Here is a 24824-nt window from a genome sequence, read left to right on the forward strand (position 1 = left end):
GCCTTAAAATAGACGCTTGGGTGATGTAGGCCTACAAAACGTCTCAGTTTCTGCTCTGCTACGGCCCGTTGAGGGCAATCAGTTTTCACTTGCTAGTTTACTATGTTTTTCCTACGATTCTGTTGTCATTTCATGCAATTTTTTATGATGTTCTTTTACTAGTTAGTGTGGGAATGTGTCGGGAACCACACAACATGTTTATGGAGCCTCCTCATCTATGGGACATGTTCTCTACGAAGATGTGTTAGATGATGTTGTGTCTTCTCAGTAAGATTAAGTCGCTGTGGGAACACTGCATTTGCCGAATATTTTTCTTCTTTCAGGGTCACGCAGCTCCCATCTTGTATGCAGCCTGGGCCGAGGCCGGTTTTCTGCCCGAGTCGGAACTGTTAAACTTGAGGAAACTCGACTCTGTCCTTGAAGGTCATCCGGTCCCGGTGCGTATTTACTATCATCTTAGCGTCCATATTGTTTGGTGTTTCTGCATTTCCTGACCACTATGGACATTTTTAGCAGCTCAGATTTTAGTATCAGTCTTGTGTAGTGTGTGGGTTTGAAGAGCTCCAATCTTCTAATGTTTTGTGTTGTAGAGACAAGTATTCACAGATGTGGCCACAGGATCGTTAGGACAAGGGCTGGGGGCTGCCGCTGGAATGGCCTACACTGCAAAATACTTTGATAAGGCCAGGTAACTCTAACATTGCTGAAAATTTTCATCATGTCCTCGTTTTTTTTAAGTGCAGTACACAACTCTCCCTGTATAAAGGACGTCTATCTGGGAACCTTGGAGTGGTTCAATGCCTCAGTTGGTGGGTCACAATTGTGCAGTTCATGTCGTACATGGAGAAACATGGTCCACAATCTTTCTCGGAACTGTAGAGTGACTCCATGCACCGACTGATAGCGCACAATTGTGTAGTACATGGAGGGATACGGTCCACGGTCTTTCTCGGAACTGTAGAGTGGCTCCATGCATCGGTTCATGGTGCACAATTGTGTAGTATATGGAGGGATACTGTCCACGGTCTTTCTCGGAACTGTAGAGTGACTCCATGCACCGACTGATAGCGCACAATTGTGTAGTATATGGAGGGATACTGTCCACGGTCTTTCTCGGAACTGTAGAGTGGCTCCATGCACCGGTTCATGGTGCACAATTGTGTAGTATATGGAGGGATACTGTCCACGGTCTTTCTCGGAACTGTAGAGTGACTCCATGCACCGACTGATAGCGCACAATTGTGTAGTATATGGAGGGATACTGTCCACGGTCTTTCTCGGAACTGTAGAGTGGCTCCATGCACCGGTTCATGGTGCACAATTGTGTAGTACATGGAGGGTTACGGTCCACGGTCTCTCTCGGAAGTGTACAGTGGCTCCATGCACCAGTTGATGGTGCACAATTGTGTAGTACATGGAAGGATATGCAGTTCATGTAATATTTGGTAGGGCATGGTCTACCAGTCCACGGTTTCTCTCAGAGACTTAGAGTACTACACGGTTCGCGGTCTCTCTCGGAACTTCAGAGTGACTACGTGCACCCATTAACGATGCACAATTGTGTAGTACATGGAAGGATATGGTTCACTGTTTCTGTCGGAACTGTAGAGTTTCTCCATGCACCGATTACAGTACATGTAATCCTTGGGGGTACATGGTCCACAGTCTCTCTCGGAAACTTAGAGTAGTACACAATCTATGGTCTCTCTCTGAACTGTAGAGTTGCTCCATGCACTGGTTGACCGTGCGCTATTGTGCAGCCCATGTAGAACAAGGAGGGACACAGTCCATCCTCAAGACTGTCTAGTGGCTCCATGCATCGGTTGGCAGTGCACCATTGTGCTGTCCATGTAACACAAGGAGGGTCTTGGTCCACGGGTCCGAGAGCTCTGGGTTATAGAGAGAGTCCAAAAAAAAAATCATCATTTATTATGTGTTTCCCCCTGGGCACTTCTTACTCACTTGTGCAGGCTCATATGAGTTACTTCCATCTCCTCAGATTTCTTAGAAAAATAATTGATCTGAAAAGAAGGAACTTGTACTTGAGTCCCCATACTGAGTGAGGAGCGCTGATGGTGCTCATGTGCTCTCATTTCCATTTGGCATGGGCAGGTGCGCCCACCATCGCCGTTTTAGCCGGATTTTTACGGGTGCGCTAAAATAAAGAGTAAGCTGAAAGGTTCCTTTAAAGACTGGGACTGCACAGTGACTTTGGCTGCAGGTTCTTTCCAGTTCCTTGATAAGCCGGGTATAAATCCTGAGGCTGTTTGCTGAGGAGTGCCTCTTTGAGCTGCACATTGTCCTCCTCTTGCAGTGTTCAGGAGCATTCCCGCCTGTTTCTTACCTTACCTGACCTCGGCGGCAGACGTGTAAGCTGCGGAGGGTTGTTCTGAGGCCTAATTATCTATGTACTCTAGCACTTTCATAATTGCCTTAGAATGATGACATGTTACATAATAACATTGATCGAAAAAAAAGCTGCTGGATTAAAATTTCTCATGAAATGTAGCTCAGCCTACTGGAATAGATTGGAGAATTGTGCTAACATTGACGTTCCTTTGCTGCATCGTGTCGACAGGATCTGTCGAATATGGCTGCAGTCCGGATTGCAAACAGTTATGCAAACATTCTCTCTTGGGTCACTTGCAGTATTCGGTTTGCTTGAGGTCCGTAGATCCATAGGTAAAGTCGGGTAGTGAAATCCGAGCTTCATCCATACAATACTGGGTATAAACGTGTGAGCCCGACCTTACGTGTACTGCTCTTACTTTTAATCCTGAGCTGTTTTTTTTCGGGCACTTGAGCCAGTTGTCTAGGGCACCCATTTCCTAGACTTTTGGAAGAAACCTCATAGCCAAGGCTGGAGCATATAAATCATTATTTACTTCTCTAAAGGCGTTTTATTTTTTTTTGTTTTGGGCTTCTGGTACCTGCTGCAGTATGTTGAAAAAGATCTATGCTTTAATCCCCCTTCCCGGGTCCGACGCTGAGTCTCCACCAATTGTCTGCAGCGCTGATGTCACTTCGATAGCCCTGCAGTCTATCTGTGAGCTCACGGATTGGCTGCAGCGCTGATGACATGACGTCAGTGCTACAGACAATAGCAGACACTGAAGCAGCAGCGGCAGAGACTCAGCGCTGGACCCAGGGAAACTGCATCGTGGGAACAGAAAATCCCTTTATCACTGTGATGTATAGAAGTCACATTACTATTTTATTTCATTTTTTTGCATATGAGAAAATTATCGATGCAACCCTGATGGCAAAAACTGACACATTGACCAAATACTGATGAAGATCCCTCCATTCTTCCCGCCTGTCTGGGGCAGCTAGTTCTGGACGTTTCTTCACTTGTGCATTGCGCCTATATAATTTTTTTTGTCTTCTTTCAGTAACCGGACGTTCTGCCTGCTCGGGGACGGAGAGACCGCAGAAGGTTCGGTTTGGGAAGCAATGAATTTTGCTGGTTTGTACAAGCTGGACAATCTTACTGCCATCATAGATGTCAACCGCCTGGGACAGAGCGAACCCGCTCCGCTGCAGCACAAAGTGGAAATCTATCAGAAACGCTGTGAGGCCTTTGGGTAAGTGATATTCCTACCATACGTAGATGTAGCAGCCGCCATCACGACGGCTGGAGCTCTGCGCTCTTCGTGCACCGCTGCCGTTCTCATTCGCTGTTGCGCATCGCAGACATTGAGTTTTCTACATTTGTATAGCGATTTGCTTTTCGCTCGACAGTAATACCGCATCACTTGTACATAGCATTGTGCTGTAGCCTGTTGTGAAACTACAACTACCAGCACTAAAAGGCAGCCACAGGCCGTCACGCACACCACACTGACATTGCAGGAGCCAAGAGCACACACAGTGTCAGTGTGCAGGGGCCTCTGATCTCCCTGTCCTGTCTGCATAGGCTGCTCGCTGCACACAGGATGGCACAGGACATAAGAGCGCACTGACACTGTGAGCTCAGCCCCCCAGCTCACTATGCCCAGCAGAGCAGGCAAGCTGCGATCACCATGACCAACAGACAAGTGGCAATCACGGTGACCAGCAGACGGGCGGCAATCACCATGCCCAGCAGACAAGCGGCGATCACTATGCCCATCAGACAAGCGGTGATCACCATGTCCAGCAGACAAACGGTGATCACCATGACCAACAGACAAGCGGTGATCACCATGTCCAGCAGACAAGCGGCGATCACCATGACCAGCAGACGGGCGGCAATCACCATGCCCAGCAGACAAGCGGCGATCACCATTACCAGCGGCGATCACAATTGGGTACAATACAAACATTTTATTTGCCGATGCTTCTATTCGATATAAGCTCTCAGTCACCATTGTGTAGACAGAAAAAGAGAAGACAGTAGTTGTTATAAACCACTTCTGCTTTCTTCTTTTAATCCATGGCTGATGCTGACCCTCAAGGACCTGGCCTGGCCCTGCTAGGTTTCAGGAGCCAGGAGTGTTAAAACCATAGCTCCCAACTTTGAAAAACAGGAAAGAGGGTCACATACGATGTAGTGCACCACGGAAATTTCTGTTTTACTCTGAGCCATTTCCCTAACCTTGCCCAGTCCTTGTGTGCGCCCACTCCGAAATATTGCTACTAGAGATGCCCATTAGTGTTCCCACACAATACGGTGCCTCTATAAGGGCCCCCACAATACATTCCCCCATACAGTATAATGCCCCCACGTAGTATAATGTTGCCACAGTCACACGCATCACTTTCCTGTCACATCCCTGCTCCTGCGTTACTACTGTGGTGTCCGCACGTCCTGCCTTCAGGTCATGTGATCTGACATTCCGTGCAGGAACTTCAGGTTCCACCTAGACAGTAAAGTGGAGCAGGGATCTGTTGGCTCTCTGCTCCACCGTTATGTTCAACTCTATGTGTATCCTGAGGACACAGAGGCAGTTAGTCAGAACACAACACCAACCTTCCATGACAGCGCGACACCTCCCCATATTCTAGATTGGGGATACACTAGTTGGAAAGTATGTTAAAGCAGCTGTGCTAAAAGACATCACTACAGACTCGACGCCTGCACTGCCAGATTTCTGGAGCTTGTGGTTTAGATATTTCATTTAAGCTGGTGAATAATTTACCATTGTTACAAGACAACTGCTCATAGACAGTTTTTAAAGGTATTGTCCAATCGTAAGATATTGGTGATCTATCTTTTGAATAGCTAATCAATATCAGATCGGTGCAGCTTTTTACGCCCCACACTCCCACCAATCATCTGTTGTTGATAAACAATAAAGGGAACCTGTCAGCTGGTCAAACCACGAGGAGCATGAATCAGCCTGGGTGCACGACTAGGGCATGAGAGGTGCACGTTTCCTGTACTGACCAATAGTTACGCTCATTTATTATGTGTTTTAGGTGGCACACAGTTGTCGTGGACGGCCACAGCGTAGAGGAGCTGTGCAAGGCGTTCACTCCGGTAAAGAATCAACCCACCGCTATCATCGCCAAAACATTTAAAGGCAAAGGGATCACAGGTACAGTACATATCATGCTGTAGTCACTTCACCTAGCGTGCATAGGAAATGTTGTGAAATTTAGAAAATACTGTATCAAATACTTGCAAAGGTGGCAGATATCAATTAAGTGCGCATTTGATTGATGAGATATGTAATGTTTATTGTACATCATATACAATAATCTAAAAAATAAAAATGTACTATATTATAAACTCTAAACATGAAAGCAAAAGCACAAATAGGTAATGATACCAGTAATAAAAAAGGCAACTTTTTAAAATGATTTTGATCTTTTATTAGATCAGGCAGAGAGTAGATGATCCAAGGATTTCTGTATTTGTCTGACTTCCTTACTTTTTTTTCCCATGGGGCATTGCAGGCAGTACTCCATATAACACTGGTGTCTTTAAAGTGGAACTGTTGTTTTAATTTCATAAATCCATAATACACATGAAAGTATCCAACTTTGTGATATATTGTATCTTATCAGAGAAATCTGCTTCTTTCTGCACCTGGACCGACCTTTCGTTCTCAATTCAGAGATAAAAATCTGTATTCAGTAAAGACACATTTTCCCATTACTGAGAGAAGAGATGACAGTTGGTGCTTTTAACATTCTATGGAGACGGGAGGAGCTAAAGGCCGAAACAAACATTCTGCTGCAAGTTCACTTAAAATCACAGCTATAGAATTGTAACACAAGTTTCCGCAGAACTTTGAGCGGAATGTCTGTATATGCCTTTAGCTCCTCCCCTCTCCATCGAACTTGATGAGCACCAACTGTCATCTTTTATCTCAGTAATGGAAAAAAATTACTAAAGACAGGTTTTACTTGTGAATTGAGAATTTTGAGGATGAATGATCAGTCAAAGAGGAGAAAGAGCCATCTCATTTCATTTAGCCAACCAAAGACAGATCTACAGGTACCCTAAAATGGCCGTATGTAGATGGGCTTGGCTAATTTACAAGACTCCTTAAAGGGTTGTGCATATTTTTGTCCATTGAAATCAATAGACACCAGTGTTTACCATGTGTTGCTGTGTGTGTTTGCCGGATGACCAGAAGCAGGACCTTATCTCACCCTGGTTTGTCTCCTCTTGAAGGTATTGAAGATAAGGACAACTGGCATGGAAAGCCACTTCCAAAAGACTTGGCCGAACAATCGATCAAGGAGATAGAGAGCAAGATCCAAAGCAAGAAAAAGTTGAGCCCCGCGCTTCCAGTGGAAGACGCCCCTGCCGTCTGCATCAAGAATATAAAGATGCTTTCTCCTCCTAATTTCAAATTGGGAGAAAAGGTGGGTGAAAGCCCGGCGTAGCCATTATACTAGATGGGCACCAGTTTCTAGCCAGTTAAAGACATTAAGCAATATCTGGCGAATAGTATTGCAGCATGTCTTCTAACACTTACATTACTTAAAGGGGTTTTCAAGCCTTAAGGAAATCTTCGGCAAACACTGCGGCATGCAGAATCCAAAGATTTTCATTCCATACTAACACAGCGGCAGCCTCCAATTGGAAGCCATCGTTTAGTCGCTTCACTGCTTTCAAAGCCCGAAGCAGTAAAAAAAAGAAGATGGAACATAGGCACAGCAAGTTGTTTTGACATTGCAGCATATATGTTAATTATTTTTTTTGCACTTTTTCAGGCGGTCTCCAGTTGGAAACCGCCTGGAAAAAGACATTGTGTGCTTAGGATGTAGCTCTGCTAGCCAGTTCGAGCATTCGTGAACGATCAGCCCCCCATTTTTTTTAGCCGCTTGTCATTTTGGTACGTTAAAAATTAAATGAATTAAAAAAACGTTTAAAAGACTGAACATATAAGCAGAAAGTTGTTTTGATATAGAAATTAATCAATTCATTCTTTTGAGTGTTTAGTAGGTGCTTTTTCTGGCAGGTTTCAAAGCGGACCTGCTCCAAACCCACCTGATAAAATAAAAAACTTTGTGTGCATGTACCAAATATGGGATTCAAAAAATAAAATTTTTAAAAGTTGAAAAAATATTGAAAAAAATAATGACAATTTCAAAGTTTGAATCATTCCTCTTTTTTTTTACTGTTCAGTACTGAAGAAATGTAAAAAAATAAACTCCATAAATGTCCGATACATCAATTGCAGAAAAAAAAATCAATACGCCAGAATTGCCATTTTTCAATTGCCACATTTTCCCGAAAAAATGCAATAAAAATCAGCAAAGCGTTGCAGGTTCCTCAAAGAGCTATGCATAAAAATGTCAGCCCGTTGTGCAAAAAAACAGCTCAGTGGACGGAAAATAAAAAAAAGTTCTGGAAATTCTGTATTTTTTTTAACCACCAACATCAATTTTTTTTTTTTTACAAGTTTGGTATCGTAGTCATATTGACCTAGAGAATCATCTTTTTCAGGTCATTGTTACTGCACAATGAAAGTTGCGAAAACAAAACCCAAAAAACAGTGGTAGAATTGCATTTTTTTCACCATTTCACTGCAATTTTTCCCGGTTTCCAGTGCATTGTATGGGAAAATGAATAGTGTTCAAAACTCCAACTCATCCTGTAATACACAAGCTCTAATACAACAATGTTGACAGAAAATTAAAAAAGATTTTGCTTTTGGAAAAAAAGGAAGGTAAAAGCGAAAATGCAAAATCGGACAGTCACAAAGGGCTCATTGAAAGGGATTGTCGAAAGCGAGAAAACCCTTTGTTTACCCAGGAAATGCTTGAATATGAATCTATATATATAATTGCCTAAGGGTTTTTCCGTCTGTCTGTCTGTCTGTCTGTCTGTCCTGGAAATCCCGGCTCTCTGATTGGTCGAGGCCGCCAGGCCTCGACCAATCAGAGACCGGCACAGCATCGACGTAGAAATCCCGCGTCTCTGATTGGTCGAGGCCGCCAGGCCTCGACCAATCAGCAACGGGCACAGCGACGGTGATGTCATAAAGGACGTAGACATCCCGCGTCTCTGATTGGTCGAGGCCGCCAGGCCTCGACCAATCAGCAACGGGCACAGCAACGATGATGTCATAAAGGACGTAGACATCCCACGTCTGATTGGTCAAGGCCGCTAGGCCTCGACCAATCAGCAACGGGCACAGCGACGATGATGTCATAAAGGACGTAGACATCTCACGTTTCTGATTCAGCGACGGGCACAGTATCGACGTAGATGTCATAATGGTTGCCATGGCGACGATGATGTCATAAAGGTTGCCTCGACCAATCAGCGACGGGCACAGTCTGCCGCGAATTCTGGAATTATCATTGTCCATATACTACAGGGACATGCATATTCTAGAATACCCGATGCGTTAGAATCGGGCCACAATCTAGTTTGTAATAATCATCCATTTTTGTTCCAGATTGCAACCCGAAAGGCGTATGGCCTGGCCCTGGCTAAACTTGGTCACGCCAGTAATAGAGTCATTGCCATGGACGGTGATACCAAGAACTCCACCTTTGCCGAGATCTTCAAAAAAGAGCACCCTGACCGCTACGTGGAATGTTACATCGCTGAACAAAACATGGTAAGTGTTCCGAGCACCGCACAGCTCAATGGCCGACCAAGAAGATGAGGATTCCTTTTATTCACCTCTTATACTTAATTAACCATTACAATTACCAAATATTTCTGGTCGGTGATCGTTATCTATGTTTTGTTCTGTGCAGGTGAGTGTGGCTGTCGGTTGCACCACTAGAGACCGTACTGTTGCCTTTGCCAGTGCCTTTGCCACATTCTTCACCCGGGCCTTTGACCATATCAGAATGGCAGCCATCTCAGAGAGTAACATCAATCTTTGTGGCTCACACTGTGGGGTTTCCATCGGTGAGTTTTTTTTTTCCTCGGTTTATATCACTCTTTGGGGTTTATATAAGTCAGTGTGACTGATTTCTTTAGCAGCCTATCAGAAAGTATGAATCTTGAATTTGTTTGCTGCGGGTAATTGCTCCACTGTTCCTTTGCTCTAGTTTTGATAACTCTAGAAGGAACATACCATAACATTATATAAGGAAAATTGCATTCACAAACAGACCTGGTTTGTTTAAGTCGGTGCCGAGGAAAAGTGTAACTGATTGTTTTAGCAACCAATAGGAAAATATGAATCTTGGATCTGATTGTTTGCTGCGGGCAATTGCTCCACTCTTCCTTTGCTGTTTTTTTGATAAATCTAAAAGAAACATACCATGACACTATACGGTATAAGGAAAATTGCATATATGCAATTCCTCAATTCACAGTATTCTCATTAGTTTACACCCTATGTCGTTCACAGACAGAACTCCTAAGTAACTTTTCTAATACTTCTCTTTGACGATCGGACAGGTGTCATTATTATGGGATTTTTTTTGCCTTGTGTAAATGCCAGGGCTCTCGAGAATCTGATTTGGTTTTTCTTTTGTTCCTCCCTGTTCCTGATATATGGCTCTCTCTTCCCTGTATATAAATCTAGTCTTCTTGTTCAAGTGGGTGTGGCCATCAACTATTCTCTATGGGAGTCTTAATTAGGATCATGCCCCCTTGGCTATTAAGACTAGATTTATCACCCCACCTTCCCAGCGATGTGATCGCGGGTAACAGTGACGTGATCGTGGGTAAACGTGAAGTGATCGTGGGTAAACGTGAAGTGATCGTGGGTAAATGTGATGTGATCGTGGGTAAATGTGAAGGGTTCGTGGGTAAACGTGACGTGATTGTGGGTAAACGTGATGCGATCGTGGGTAAATGTGAAGGGTTCGTGGGTAAACGTGACGTGATTGTGGGTAAACGTGATGCGATCGTGGGTAAATGTGAAGTGATTGTGGGTAAATGTGAAGTGATCGTGGGTAAATGTGACGTGATTGTGGGTAAACGTGACGTGATTGTGGGTAAATGTGAAGTGATCGTGGGTAAATGTGATGCGATCGTGGGTAAACGTGAAGTGATCGTGGGTAAATGTGAAGTGATCGTGGGTAAATGTGATGCGATCGTGGGTAAACGTGAAGTGATCGTGGGTAAATGTGAAGTGATCGTGGGTAAATGTGACGTGATTGTGGGTAAACGTGACGTGATTGTGGGTAAATGTGAAGTGATCGTGGGTAAATGTGACGTGATTGTGGGTAAACGTGACGTGATTGTGGGTAAATGTGAAGTGATCGTGGGTAAATGTGATGCGATCGTGGGTAAACGTGAAGTGATCGTGGGTAAATGTGAAGTGATCGTGGGTAAACGTGATGCGATCGTGGGTAAATGTGAAGTGATCGTGGGTAAATGTGAAGTGATCGTGGGTAAATGTGAAGTGATCGTGGCGTGGGTAAATGTGATGTGATTGTGGGTAAATGTGAAGTGATCGTGGGTAAATGTGATGTGATTGTGGGTAAATGTGAAGTGATCGTGGGTAAATGTGAAGTGATCGTGGGTAAATGTGATGTGATTGTGGGTAAATGTGAAGTGATCGTGGGTAAATGTGATGTGATTGTGGGTAAACGTGACGTGATTGTGGGTAAACGTGATGCGATCGTGGGTAAACGTGACGTGATTGTGGGTAAACGTGACGTGATTGTGGGTAAATGTGAAGTGATCGTGGGTAAATGTGATGTGATTGTGGGTAAACGTGAAGTGATCGTGGGTAAAAGTGACGTGATTGTGGGTAAACGTGACGTGATTGTGGGTAAATGTGAAGTGATCGTGGGTAAATGTGATGTGATTGTGGGTAAATGTGAAGTGATCGTGGGTAAATGTGACGTGATTGTGGGTAAACGTGATGCGATCGTGGGTAAATGTGAAGTGATCGTGGGTAAATGTGAAGTGATCGTGGGTAAAAGTGATGTGATCGTGGGTAAACGTGACGTGATTGTGGGTAAACGTGATGCGATCGTGGGTAAACGTGATGCGATCGTGGGTAAACGTGATGCGATCGTGGGTAAACGTGAAGTGATCGTGGGTAAAAGTGACGTGATTGTGGGTAAACGTGACGTGATTGTGGGTAAATGTGAAGTGATCGTGGGTAAATGTGACGTGATTGTGGGTAAACGTGACGTGATTGTGGGTAAACGTGATGCGATCGTGGGTAAACGTGAAGTGATCGTGGGTAAAAGTGACGTGATTGTGGGTAAACGTGACGTGATCGTGGGTAAACGTGACGTGATCGTGGGTAAACATGACATTATCGTGGGTAAACATGACGTGATCGTGGGTAAATGTGACGTGATCATTGGTAAACGTGATGCGATCGTGGGTAAATGTGATGTGTTTGTGGGTAAACGTGACGCGATTGTGGGTAAACGTGACGCGATTGTGGGTAAATGTGACGCGATTGTGGGTAAACGTGACGCGATTGTGGGTAAACGTGACGCGATTGTGGGTAAACGTGACGTGATTGTGGGTAAACGTGACACGATTGTGGGTAAACGTGACGCGATTGTGGGTAAATGTGACGTGATTGTGGGTAAACGTGACGCGATTGTGGGTAAACGTGACGCGATTGTGGGTAAACGTGACGTGATTGTGGGTAAACGTGACTGTGGGTAAACGTGATGCGATCGTGGGTAAATGTGATGCGATCGTGGGTAAACAGGAGTTTGTATGGTACCTGGGGGCCTAACAGTAGCACATGGCTGCCATGATACTACTCCTATTCGATCCCACCTACAGCATGGTGTAATAATGTATTATGCCTGAGAGCAATACGCTGACAGGCAATACACAAGTATTGCAGTGTATTATATGAGCAATCAAATTAGTTAAAGCTGAAGTCCCCTAGAGGGACTAAAATAAATAGTAAGAAACAATAATAATAAAATGTTTTATGATTAATAAATTTAAAAAAAAAACAGAAAAAAAAAATGTTTTTCCACAATGTTGGAATTGATGTTTTTTCTTGTCTCACCTCTCAAAAAATGGAATAAAAAAAGATAAAAAATACTATATACCCCGATAAGTCCTCCGAGTTATTGACAATAGCAACAACTTTTTATATATATTTTTATATATTATTTTCATTGTGCTAGATTGCCAGAAAAGTAAAAAAAAAAAAAGGGTCTTGCAATGGAAAAAAAAGAAAAAGCAAAAAAAACAACAACAAACATTTGGTCTTTAAGGCCAAAATAGACGAATTTATCAATAGAGGCTTTATAACAAATGAATATGTAAAGCATCATCTAAAACTTCATACTGCATCCTTTTTATTTGTTCCCCCCATTCTTTATTCCTTCAGTATCTTTTTATCTGCACCCTGTTTTTCTGCCATTTTTATTTTTATTATTATTATTATTATAACAGCAGCGCCATTTATTCCATGATTTTTATTTTTTTTTTTATAAATCAAAAGTACACATGAAAATAGGAAACTGTGTAATATATCTTATCAGAGAAATATGTTTCTTTCTCCTCCCAAACAGATCTTTCTTTCTCAAAATTCTCATTTCACCGGTAAAATGTATCTTTAGTGGATACAGACTCTCCCATTACTGAAATAAGAGATGACAGTTGGTGCTCATAAAGTTCTATGGAGAACTATAAGCAAGATGGCTGTCAGCCTCTGGCTCCTCCCTCTTCCTCTCTCCATAGAATCTTATAAGCACCAACTGTCATCTGTCTCAGTAATGGGAATGGCTGTCTTCACTGAATACAGATTTTATCCCTGAATGATGAATGCTCCATCCAGGAGAAAGAAGCAGATGTCTCCGATAAGATAGATTACAAAGTTACTTATTTTCATGAGAACTATTGATTTATTAAAAAAAAATTAAATTGATGGCTGCGCTTTGACTTTTTCTATTTATCTCTATTTCTACCCACAGCTCCTCCTTCTTCATTCTTCCTCCTTTCATCGCTTCTCTGTGTAACTTCTGTTTTCCTGCCAGGACATGTTGAAAACCATTGTGCAGTTGGGTGTGAGAGATTCCAAGCTTCCCACCGTTTCACAGAGATCAAACCGTCTCGTGTAGAAATGTTCAGCCATATTCTGCTCACTGCCTGCCACGTCCCTACACATATAAGTGCTTCTCACAAAAAAGAATGTTATAAAAAAGTTAATTTATTTCAGTTCTTCAATACAAAAAGTGAGACAGATATAGAGTCATTACACACAGAGTGATCTATTTCAAGTATTTATTTCTGCTAATGTTGATGATTATGGCTTACAGTCAATGAAAACCCAAAAGTCATTATCTCAATAAATTAGAATAATTGACAAAAAACACCCGCACAGGCTTCATAAGCATTTAAAAAGATCCCTTGGTCTGTTTCAGTAGGCTCCACAATCATGGGGAAGACTGCTGACTTGGCAGATGTCCAAAAGGCCCTCGCGGGCAGGGTCCTCTCTCCTCCTGTACCAGTTGTGACTTGTATTGTTCAAGATTATTGTACTTGTTTTATTATGTATACCCCTCCTCACATGTAAAGCGCCATGGAATAAATGGCGCTATAATAATAAATAATAATAATAAAAGGCAGTCATTGACACACTCCACAAGGAGGGTAAGCTACAAAAGGTCATTGCTAAAGAAGCCGGCTGTTCACAGAGTGTTGTATCCAAGAATATTAATGGAAAGTTGAGTGGAAGGAAAAAGTGTGGTAGAAAAAGGTGCACAAGTAACCGGGAAAACCGCAACCTTGAAAGGATTGTTAAGAAAAGGACATTCAAAAATTTTGGTGGAGATTCACAAGTAGTGGACTGCTGCTGGAGTCATTGCTTCAAGACACACCACACACAGACGTGTCCAGGACATGGTCTACAAGTGTCACATTCCTTGTGTCAGGCCACTCATGACCAATAGACAACGCCAGAAGCGTCTTACCTGGACCAAGGAGAAAAAGAACTGGACTGTTGCTCAGTGGTCCAAAGTGTTGTTTTCAGATGAAAGTATATTTTGCATTTCATTTGGAAATCAAGGTCCCAGAGTCTGGAGGAAGAGTGGAGAGGCCACAATCCAAGCTGCTGGAGGTCTAGTGTGAAGTTTCCACAATCGGTGATGGTTTGGGGAGCCATGTCATCTGCTGGTGTAGGTCCACTGTTTGATCAAGACCAAAGTCAGCGCAGACGGCTGCCAGGAAATTTTAGAGCATTTCATGCTTCCCTCTGCCGACAAGCTTTTTGGAGATGGAAATGTCATTCCCCAGCAGGACTTGGCACCTGTCCACACTGCCAAAAGTACCAATATCTGGTTTACAAACAACAGTATCACTATGCTTGATTGGCAGCAAACTCGTCTGACCTTAACCCCATAGAGAATCTATGGGATATTGTCAAGAGGAAGATGAGACACCAGACCCAACAATGCAGACGAGCTGAAGGCTGCTATCAAAGCAACCTGGGCTTCCATAACCCCTCAGCAGTGCCACAGGCTGATCGCCTCCATGCCACGCTACATTGATGCAGTAATTGATGCAAAAAGAGCCCCGACCAAGTACTGAGTGCATTTACTGAACATACATTTCAGTAGGACAACATTGAGGATTTTAAAATCATTTTTCAAGCTGGTGTTATAAAGTATTCTAATTTACTGAGATAACGACTTTTGGGTTCTCATTGGCTGTAAGCCATAATCATCAACATTAACAGAAATAAACACTTGGAATAGATCGCTCTGTGTGTAATGACTCTATATAATATGAGTTTCACTTTTTGTATTGAAGAACTGAAATAAATTAACTTTATGACGATATTCTAATTCTGTGAGAAGCTCCTGTAGGGGATATTCTGTCCCGACATGTCCATGAGATACATTAGAAGAACATTGGGGTTTACGTGTTGGAATTTTTGCTTGTGTCCCGAATAAAGTGGTCCTGGCAATTTTCTCTTAGCAGAAAAATGACATTGCTTTTGCCGTGACATCGGTGATGTGCCGTAAATATTCCCTAATACGGCATGATATTATACAGATACTCCTTGTACTTTTCATCTTTCTTTCATTTCTTTCATTCTTCTTTGTCCTCCTCTTGTAAATCCTATTTTTCTTTTTTTTTTTTTTTTTAGTTTTCTTCTCTTTCTTTTCTTCACGCCTCCAAATATAAGAAGACTGGTGTCTCCAGGTAGACCTGCATGCAATATATAAGGTGTTATCCCACATGTAACACATGGTGTGGTTTACTGCAGTGACAAATTTAATTTTATTTGCACTTTTTAACATTTAAAACCGAAGTGTAATTACGGTGTAAAAGCGTATCTGGCCTTTCACATAAAACATATAGAAAAGCATGGTCTGGATGCCTTTACTCCCCACAGCAAGTTTGAATGCCTATTGGTGCACATACCAGTCCAAGATGTCTCCGAGCTGAACCTCTTTTTCCGCTCTGTAACTCATCATCCACTTTTGTAGAGCAAGTTGTTTCCCTTAATCAGAATTCTACCAGTACTATAGGTGCTGGAACTTCTTTGGTGACAGATCCTATCAAACAAGCAGTTTGTAAGTCACTGCCTCTGGGTTTATATGGATATGTAGATTATCCATCAAGATTTTTTTTTATCCTGTTTTGAACTTTCTAGGTGAGGACGGAGCTTCTCAGATGGCACTGGAAGACTTGAGCATGTTCCGAGTGGTTCCCTCTGCAACAGTGTTTTACCCAAGTGATGCGGTGTCTACAGAGAAAGCCGTTGAACTTGCTGCAAATAGAAAAGTAAGTTCAAGACCTTGGAATCAGAGGTGCTCAATGATTTTCTGCCTATTTTTCTGCCTTGAACCAATCCCCTAGGCCGTACTAAAGGGGTAATAACGTGTAAGCTATGTATGGCACATCAAAATACACTATATGCACAAAAATGATTGTACAAATTTCATAATCATTGAATTCAGGTTTTTCATTCAGTCCCATTGCCCACAGTGTATAAAATCCGGCTGTTCTCCATCCCGTGTATAACATCCAGCCCTATTGCCCCTTGTGTATAACATCCAGCCCCTTACCCCCCGGTGTATAACATCCGGCCCCTTACCCCCCGGGTATAACATCCGGCCCCTTACCCCCCGGTGTATAACATCCGTCCCCTTCCCCCCCGGTGTATAACATCTGGCCCCTTACCCCCCGGTGTATAACATCTGGCCCCTTATCCCCGGTGTACAACATCCGGCCCCTTACCCCCCGGTGCATAACATCTGGCCCCTTACCCCCCGGTGTATAACATCCGGCCCCTTACCCCCCGGTGTACAACATCCGGCCCCTTACCCCCCGGGGTATAACATCCGGCCCCTTATCCCCCGGTGTACAACATCCGTCCCCTTCCCCCCGGTGTATAACATCTGGCCCCTTACCCCCCGGTGTATAACATCTGGCCCCTTACCCCCCGGTGTATAACATCCGGCTCCTTATCCCCCGGTGCATAACATCTGGCCCCTTACCCCCCGGTGTATAACATCCGGCCCCTTACCCCCCGGGGTATAACATCCGGCCCCTTATCCCCCGGGGTATAACATCCGGCCCCTTACCCCTTGGTGTATAACATCCGTCCCCTTAACCCCCGGTGTACAACATCCGGCCCCTTACCCCCGGTGTATAACATCCGGCCCCTTACCCCCCGGTGTATAACATCCGGCCCCTTACCCCCCGGGGTATAACATCCGGCCCCTTATCCCCCGGGGTATAACATCCGGCCCCTTACCCCTTGGTGTATAACATCCGTCCCCTTAACCCCCGGTGTACAACATCCGGCCCCTTACCCCCGGTGTATAACATCCGGCCCCTTACCCCACGGTGTATAACATCCGGCCCCTCCCTCCACCAGTGTATAACATCTGGCCCCTCCCTCCACCAGTGTATGGCATCCGGCCCCCCCCCCCACCATTGTATGGCATCCGTCCCCTCCCCCACCATTGTATAACATCCAGCCCCTCTCTTGCCCTCTGCCTCTACAGATATGTGTGACAAAACGGCCGGTGGGGCAGAGATCACTGATACCAGCTTGGTCCTCAAACAGGAGCCACCAGTGTAATCACATTTCTTCCCTCCTCAATCTTCCCCCATCACCTGTGAGTGATATTATTGAGAAGTGGAAGGAACCGCAGCAACTCAACCACAAAGTGGAGACCCCATAACGTTACAGAGCAGGGTCCCGCGTGCCGAGGAGTAGAGCGCAGAAAAGTCACCAACTCTCTACTGACCCCATAACTGCAGAGTCCAGACCTCCTCTGGCAGCACAAACACTGCGCCCCCGTCATGGAGTGATGGGTCTCACTTCTCCTGCATTCACCATTCCCAGACCCCTGTATCAGAATTCCGGGAACGTTAGCCACCTGACTGCATTGTACCCACTGCACAGTTTGGTAGAGGAGGGATAATACAGTGGGGGCTTCTCAGGGTCGCAAGAGGCCTCTTACTGCCAGTGAAAAGAAATCTTAATTCTCCAGCACAAAACACTGTGGACAATTGTAGCGTCCAGCGTTGTGGGAACAGTTTGAGGAAGGGTCTTTTCTGTTCCCCATGACTGTGCCCAGTGCACGAGATCCATAAAGACATGCCTGGATGAAGAACATGACCGGCTGCACAGAGTCCCGATCTCAGGCCCATCCAACACCTCTGGGATGATCCAGAAGATGGAGATTGTGAGCCCGGCCTCTCCTCCATCAGTGTCTGACCCCAATAATGCTTTTGTTATGTGCATCATTCCAGCCAATGCATTTAAAATGAAAATGAAGCAATTTTGCAAATGGTCGCAGTAAATGTTCTGTCGTTTTGTGTTTGCAGCTCTCGTCCCGTCCTGTTAAGGATGAGAAGGAAACCCCTGTGTAGCTCTGCCGTCATTTTCCTTCCATCTGTCCCATAATTACCGATAACTTACATTCTGTAGGATAGAAAGAGATCGAGGCAAATGGAAAAGAGTATTAGTATTGCATAAGATAGCGCAGATTTATGTGTAGTCTGTTGCCATAGAGACACATTGTTTTGTATGGGAGCTGTAGACTGAAAAAAAATATTTTGAATCAGGACTGTTTCTAAATGTGATAAAGGCGAATTGGGATAATAACATGTTTTAGGCATAAGTACTATCTTCTGTCTCGTTTCCCAGGGAATATGCTTCATCAGAACAAGTCGCCCGGAGAATGCCGTCATTTACAACAACAATGAGGAGTTCAAAGTCGGAGAAGCCAAGGTCAGTATGTGGAGGAAGAAGACACCGTGGATCGGCAAGGCCCAGCCGTTCTGGGGTTAGAGTGTACGTCCATGGGTGGTGGTGTTATCATCTCTTAATGGAAATGTAGATGTGAGGGACGACACGGCCGGCTGATCTGGCTTTGTAGTGGCCAAAGGCAAGCTCGCAATGTCCAAAGTCTTTCCAGCATAGGAATCATAGAATCACAGAAAGTAGATTTGGAAGGGACGTCCAGGGTCATCATGTCCAACCCCCTGCTCAATGCAGGATTCACTAAACCATCTCAGACAGATGTCTGTCCAGCCTCTGTTTGAAGACTTCCATTGAAGGAGAACTCACCACCTCTCGTGGCAGCCTGTTCCACTCATTGATCAGCCTCACTGTAAGGAGCTTTACAAAAGAGATCATTGGCAAAAGATGAGGACACCTGCAACATTGATGCCAGATCAAAACAGCAAGAGCTAGGCCATTACACATGTAACAAAAATTAGGGGTCAAGGTAAAGGGTTGTCCAAATTGATCCGAGGTTGCTTATGGTTTAAAGAAAAGTAATACTTACGTACTAAAGCCAGGCCCATCCACGCTACCTCTCCAGTCCTTGGGCTGCAATGGTGATATCCCCATTGTGATATCCCCATGGTGACATCCCATACTGCAGGACAAGTGGAAATGCCGAAGTATACAGCGTAAGACTGTTGAGTCCAGTGATCAGCTGCAGCGGTCTCATGTTGAAGACATGACGTCACCTCTGCAGCCTTATTAAAAAAGACCATATGGAAGGAGCATGGAGTTGTCACTGAACCAACAATGAGCTGTCCGCGGAAAAGAAGTTACCACCTATCCTGCGGATACCTTACTGATCAGTGGAGAGGATCACATCATTACTGACCAACAGATATAAAACAATACAAACGGGTTTATTTCTTATATTTCTTGTATTTTGTCTCTAGGTCGTACATCAAAACAAAGATGACCAGGTGACAGTCATCGGCGCCGGTGTCACTCTGCACGAGGCGCTCGCTGCAGCAGAACAGCTCAAGAAAGGTACCGGTAATATCTGTAGTGTAAGGCCGGGAGCGAAGGCAGCATACGTCCCGGCAGCATACGTGTAGCAATAATGGCACCTAAGAGCTCTAGAGGATATGCTGCAACACTTTGATCGTGGGGTTCACATCAGCAATGTTCCTGCTACGCAAAATTCCCATTGACCCATTTATCGCACCGCAAACATTCATTTGCTGTTGCATTATTTCTGCGCAGTTCCTGACAAATGCCAGGTGGTGTTGACACAGGAGATGGTGCATATCGATTCATCTGCCGCGTCCATATTCTGTGGCTGTTGAGTCGGGGTCCCTGAGAACCGCCTTCAACTTTTTCACCATTTGCATCTCTCCTTTTATCTGGTCAATGATGCTGTTGCGCCAGAGTAGTCATGGATGCCAGGGCTCCCGTCCAGCGGTCACAGATCACTGACGTGGCCGCCGAGTCAAGTCTAAGAAACATTGTTCTTCACTACATCTTAGATGAAGAAGAAATAAAATTATACTGTAAATATATAAAAGCATAAACTGCGGCACATAAAGCCATGTCTACTTTTTTAGCAAAAAGTTAGTGAGTGTCAGAAAAAATGGACTCGAGCTCGATAACTACTGCCACGAGGGCTTGAATAAATATGCCCTAGTGCCTGTTCACCAGTTCCTTACTTTCCAGCACTAAGGACAAGCTGGCATCTCCTCCAGCAGTGCAGGAGCGGCAATGCTGCCAAATAGGTGCTCATTTCAGAAGAAGATGTGCCGTGCATGTTCCAGGGAGTATTCATTAGAAGTGAAACCAAAGAAGAAACTTTCTATCAGATATGGATAGTTTTCCAGATAAGAACCCATGTGTGAGACGAGTGACGTACATATTATTAGCCATGGTTGAGTAATTCAGGGCACATAATCCAACTTCTCCAACCCTCAATCACAATGTTTGCTTCATTCTTATAGATAGAATCACTATCCGAATCATTGACCTCTTCACCATCAAACCTCTGGATAGAAAAACCATTCTGGACAGTGCCAAGGCCACCAAGGGAAGGATCATTACCGTGGAGGATCATTACCATGAAGGTGAGGTTTTTCTGTGTGACGTTACTGTTCTCAATTGGTGCATTTTTTCCCCCCAATTGGCAGGCAGAATATATTCTGATCACTTATCTTATGGTCATTCTTAGTTAACAGGATGATCAACTACAGATGAGCAGGACATGTTCGATAGACAGAAATCTTCTATTAGAAGTATGGTCAAACTATTAGATAATGGGAGATTTGCCAATGGTTCCAGAAGTATGGGAGCTGGCAAGTATGGCGATGCAAAAGTTCTATCAGCACCAGATCTTAACGGCCTTTAATTAATTGAGGGCTAGCTAGGGGCAAGACACATACCCTGGTGCCCATAGGTTTCCTAACAGGCACTTACTAGAGTTGGTGCAAATCGATTAGCAGGACCTGGTCTATCTCTCACATCCATACTCTCTGGCCTTTGGATGGAAGCCCTGAGAACCACCGCCTACCTTCCGGCATCCACAGTTTTTCTTTTTGATTAGTTGGTCAGGCACACCATCACTTGTGTGACAACGCTGATGTCACGCCAAACTGATTAAGTAAAAGAGGAGCCAGGGATGCTGGGAGGAAGAAGGTGGTTCTCAGGGCTTCCATCCAGCAGTCGGAGATTACTGACGTGGCAGATAGACCGGGTCCCGCCAATGGTTTTACACCAACTCTAGCACCCAACCTTGGTCCATGACGTTCAGTGTCATAGACGTCTCATGTACAGTCATTCATTTAATGGAATCTATCATTGGACCTCGGATTCTAGAACGTTACCGCAAGTACCCCAGTCTGAGACCATCACTATGTATGCCCCAGATTTAGCCAACTCTCCGCATGGAGCTACAATGTTTATTTGTAGGTATGAAAGTGTTAATATTTTACCAAATTCCAACCCTCCAATCAAATGCCTTTTGTTTGTAGGGGTCACCTTTAGGCTCATGTATTTGTTGGAAAGTCCAGCCTTTAGCACCACTGACTTTGTTGATGTGTTGCCTGCATTAGTCAATTCCAAAAAGTGTGCCCATAAACGACCCCCAGCTCTCCCCTCCTAAGCCTCATAGATTCTATGAGACTATGCATTGGCTTTTCGTTTTCCAGAAGCCGCACCACTCTTGATCATGGGCTGCATCTGATATTCAGCTCCATCTTCTTTTTTTGGGATGGGGAAGACCTGCACTCCTTCACTTATACCATGGACTGGAGTTGTGCTGTTCTTGGGAGAAACACAATATCCTAACCCCTTTTTTTGTGCATTCTGTTACTTTATTTTGGACAAAAGCCTGAATATTTCCTTGAATGTTTAGGTGGCATTGGCGAGGCGGTGGCCGCAGCTGTTGTTGGGGAGCCTGGCATTACAGTGAAGTCCTTGGCAGTAAGCGGCGTCCCTCGCAGTGGTAAACCGGCTGAGCTGCTCAAACTGTTTGGCATTGACAAAGACGCCATCGTGGAGGCGGTGAAGAACTCCTTACTAAAGCCACAGTAGATGGAACCTCACCCTATACAATATAGTGTCCGGAGTTATTGCATTGCCATGCTAAAGCTGTGTAAAAATGTAACGGCTTCTCATAAAGTCTTGTAAGTGACAGAACATTTCACATATTAAAATCCTGCAATTTTTGCTTTACTTTCATATTTTCTTCTAAGCGACCTTTTATACAATAATTAAATGTAACTGCATAAAACCAATAAAACATGTTTTACCATCACCATGGTGGGTGCAAATGATTAGCAGACCATCTCCTGAAGAAATAAAGCCTATACACCAAAGGTACAGTGGAAAGCGTATGGATAAATGAAAGAGGTGGTTCCATCAGGGACAAACCCTTTCTGGATGTGGCCCTGGGCAGTCAGGTCATGGGGTCATTGTATGTGCTGATTGTTCTAGGGGAAGCCAAATAATTCTATCCCATAGCAGCTCTCTTGGTTCAAGGGCATAAGCTCAATCGATGCCCAAAGTCCCCGAGGTGCCCACTGTCACAGGGCACAATCGCACCATGATATGTACTCTGTCTATGTATTCATGGTTGCACGGCGGCATCCTCCAGGTACCTACCTGAATGTCCCAAAACCTCTTACAACAGGACTTTCATGTCAAAAATATCACTACTTACTATTTTTGTAATACTTGAATAGTTTTTGTTTTGGATTCTGCCTACATACATTTGTGAAGAGAAGCTGCAGTCGGTATATAGCTGATGTGTTGGAAATGTAGTATCACATGGCGGCCATTAAATTAAATAGTGTAACATATATAATATATGGTTAGCTTCAGTCAGGCAAAAGGAGCTCCTTCAGTATATAGACGACGATCCCGGGTGTGAGATTACTCCATCTGTAATGTTCATTTGAATAGGAGCAAAAATGAGTCTTGCCGCAAATCCCAGAATCATAGCGATAAATTATGGTGTTCACTTTGATCATTAGACTTAAAATGATCACTGTGTGAACCAACTTTGCATAAATCAATAGTACAGAGAAATATAAGAAACTTTGTAATACGATATATCTCATTAGAGAAATTTGCTTTATTCACCACCACTTAGGAGACACTTTTTTTCTACTTTCCTTGCTGAATGAACAACATCTATAATGAAAAACTGCAGAAATATATGCTACAGAGTACTGACATGACAGATAGAACAGGTCTGTCAAAGCACAGAGTGCCAGCACCATGAGGTGTCTGCCTATTAAGGCTATGGAGAGGAGAGGAGACACAGGCAGATCGTGCTGCAGCCTCTGGCTAACTTATTTCACTCCAGAGCTGGATTCAGTCACACAGCTCAGTTCTGCTCTACAATGTCTTTCATGCTGCTTCTGTCTATGTGCTACAGCAGTGGTCCCCAACTCCAGGCCTCGAGGGCCGCCAACAGTGCAGGTTTTCAGGATTTCCTTAGTATTGCACAGGGGTTGGAATCATCACCTGTGCAGATGATCACATTACCACAAATGCAATACTAAAGAAATCCTGAAAACCTGCACTGTTGGCGGCCCTCGAGGCCTGGAGTTGGGGACCCCTGTGCTACAGAAAACGAAGAGTAGGAACCCCTCATGTCTTTATATGTTGTGTTTGGGATATGCCATGGCAGCTAGTATCTACTCTCTAGCTCAAAGACAACTACGCAATTTACTAAGCCCAGTGCTATGGTACGCTATTAAGCTAAGCTCAGTACGCAGTCACATACAGTAGATATAGTCACGGACTATAAATTGTAATTAGTGTTAAATATAGTTTTGCGTTTCTAAAAATATCTGAGATTTAACAAAAATGGAGAAAAAAAAATTGAACTACCGTACTTGAATTTTATGCTCTTAAAACAGAAAATTATCACAAAAAATATTTCCCATATGTCTATCTTATATAGACCATCATTTTGCAAATGTCCTATTATTTTGGTAGGATGTTGCAAGGCTTTATGGTTTAGCAGACATTTTTCATGTATTCAAGGATCTAAGGGGTAACGTTTCTCCTTGTGGAGAGCGACATAATTCAAGCTTCGCATGTCAGAGTGAGGAAACTTATAGGCCATGCAGTGCTCCTCTGGGAAATTAAATATGCAAACTGCCTCTTCAGAGAGGAAGAGGACTAGAACTCTTGTGCCACCTATTGGAAGTAGTGATCAGTAGCAGTCAATATCGAGCCTTTAATGAGCCTTGACACGTGACTTAGGATAAAAGCCAAACCAGAATCTCAATTTGCAGACACGGTGTTTCGGGGTATTTTCACCTCATCAGTTCAAAGTATGAGATCTGATTTGGCTAGGTGAGAAGTGTTGTGAATTCAGCTTTTGGGCTCCCTCCGGTGGTTGTAGAGGGTAATGCAGTTGTGCCTGGACTGCAGGATTGGACAGGTGTATCTACTAATTGCAAAACTGACTGGGGTATATAGCTTTGCAGGACTCTTTAGTCCCTGCCAGTTGTCCATTGTTTTTTGGAGGATTCACTTCCTGCTGGTCTCTCCTGTTTGCTGTGCTTTTCTACAAAGATAAGTCCTGGCTTTGTTTTTGCTGTTCACCTGCTGTGGACCTTATAGTTCTGTGCATATTCATGTTTTGGTCTTGTCCTGCTTTGTCTGTGAAGGATTTTTTGCAGCCAAGCTGTGTCTCTGGAGATGCAGATATACCCTCCATGTCTTTAGTCAGATGTGGTGTTTTGTATTTTCTGTGGTGGATATTTTCTAGTGTTTTTGTAC

General features: G+C 44.0%; 1 protein-coding gene across 1 annotated transcript in view; it reads left to right on the top strand.

The window, feature by feature from the left end:
- TKT (transketolase) overlaps positions 1-22341 on the top strand; it is a 42591-nt gene extending 20250 nt beyond the window's left edge. The window contains exons 3-14 of the mRNA XM_069736728.1: positions 324-437; positions 591-688; positions 3393-3584; positions 5401-5519; positions 6605-6798; positions 8844-9008; positions 9151-9307; positions 15948-16078; positions 18459-18542; positions 19493-19586; positions 20531-20653; positions 21940-22341. Coding sequence (XP_069592829.1) covers positions 324-437; positions 591-688; positions 3393-3584; positions 5401-5519; positions 6605-6798; positions 8844-9008; positions 9151-9307; positions 15948-16078; positions 18459-18542; positions 19493-19586; positions 20531-20653; positions 21940-22118 — 1650 coding nt within the window. The 3' untranslated portion in view covers positions 22119-22341. The remainder of the gene's footprint in view (positions 1-323; positions 438-590; positions 689-3392; positions 3585-5400; positions 5520-6604; positions 6799-8843; positions 9009-9150; positions 9308-15947; positions 16079-18458; positions 18543-19492; positions 19587-20530; positions 20654-21939) is intronic.
- Positions 22342-24824: the final 2483 nt, after the last annotated feature.

This window comes from Ranitomeya imitator, chromosome 8 (assembly GCF_032444005.1).
Source record: "Ranitomeya imitator isolate aRanImi1 chromosome 8, aRanImi1.pri, whole genome shotgun sequence".
In the NCBI taxonomy this organism is placed as follows: Eukaryota; Metazoa; Chordata; class Amphibia; order Anura; family Dendrobatidae; genus Ranitomeya; species Ranitomeya imitator.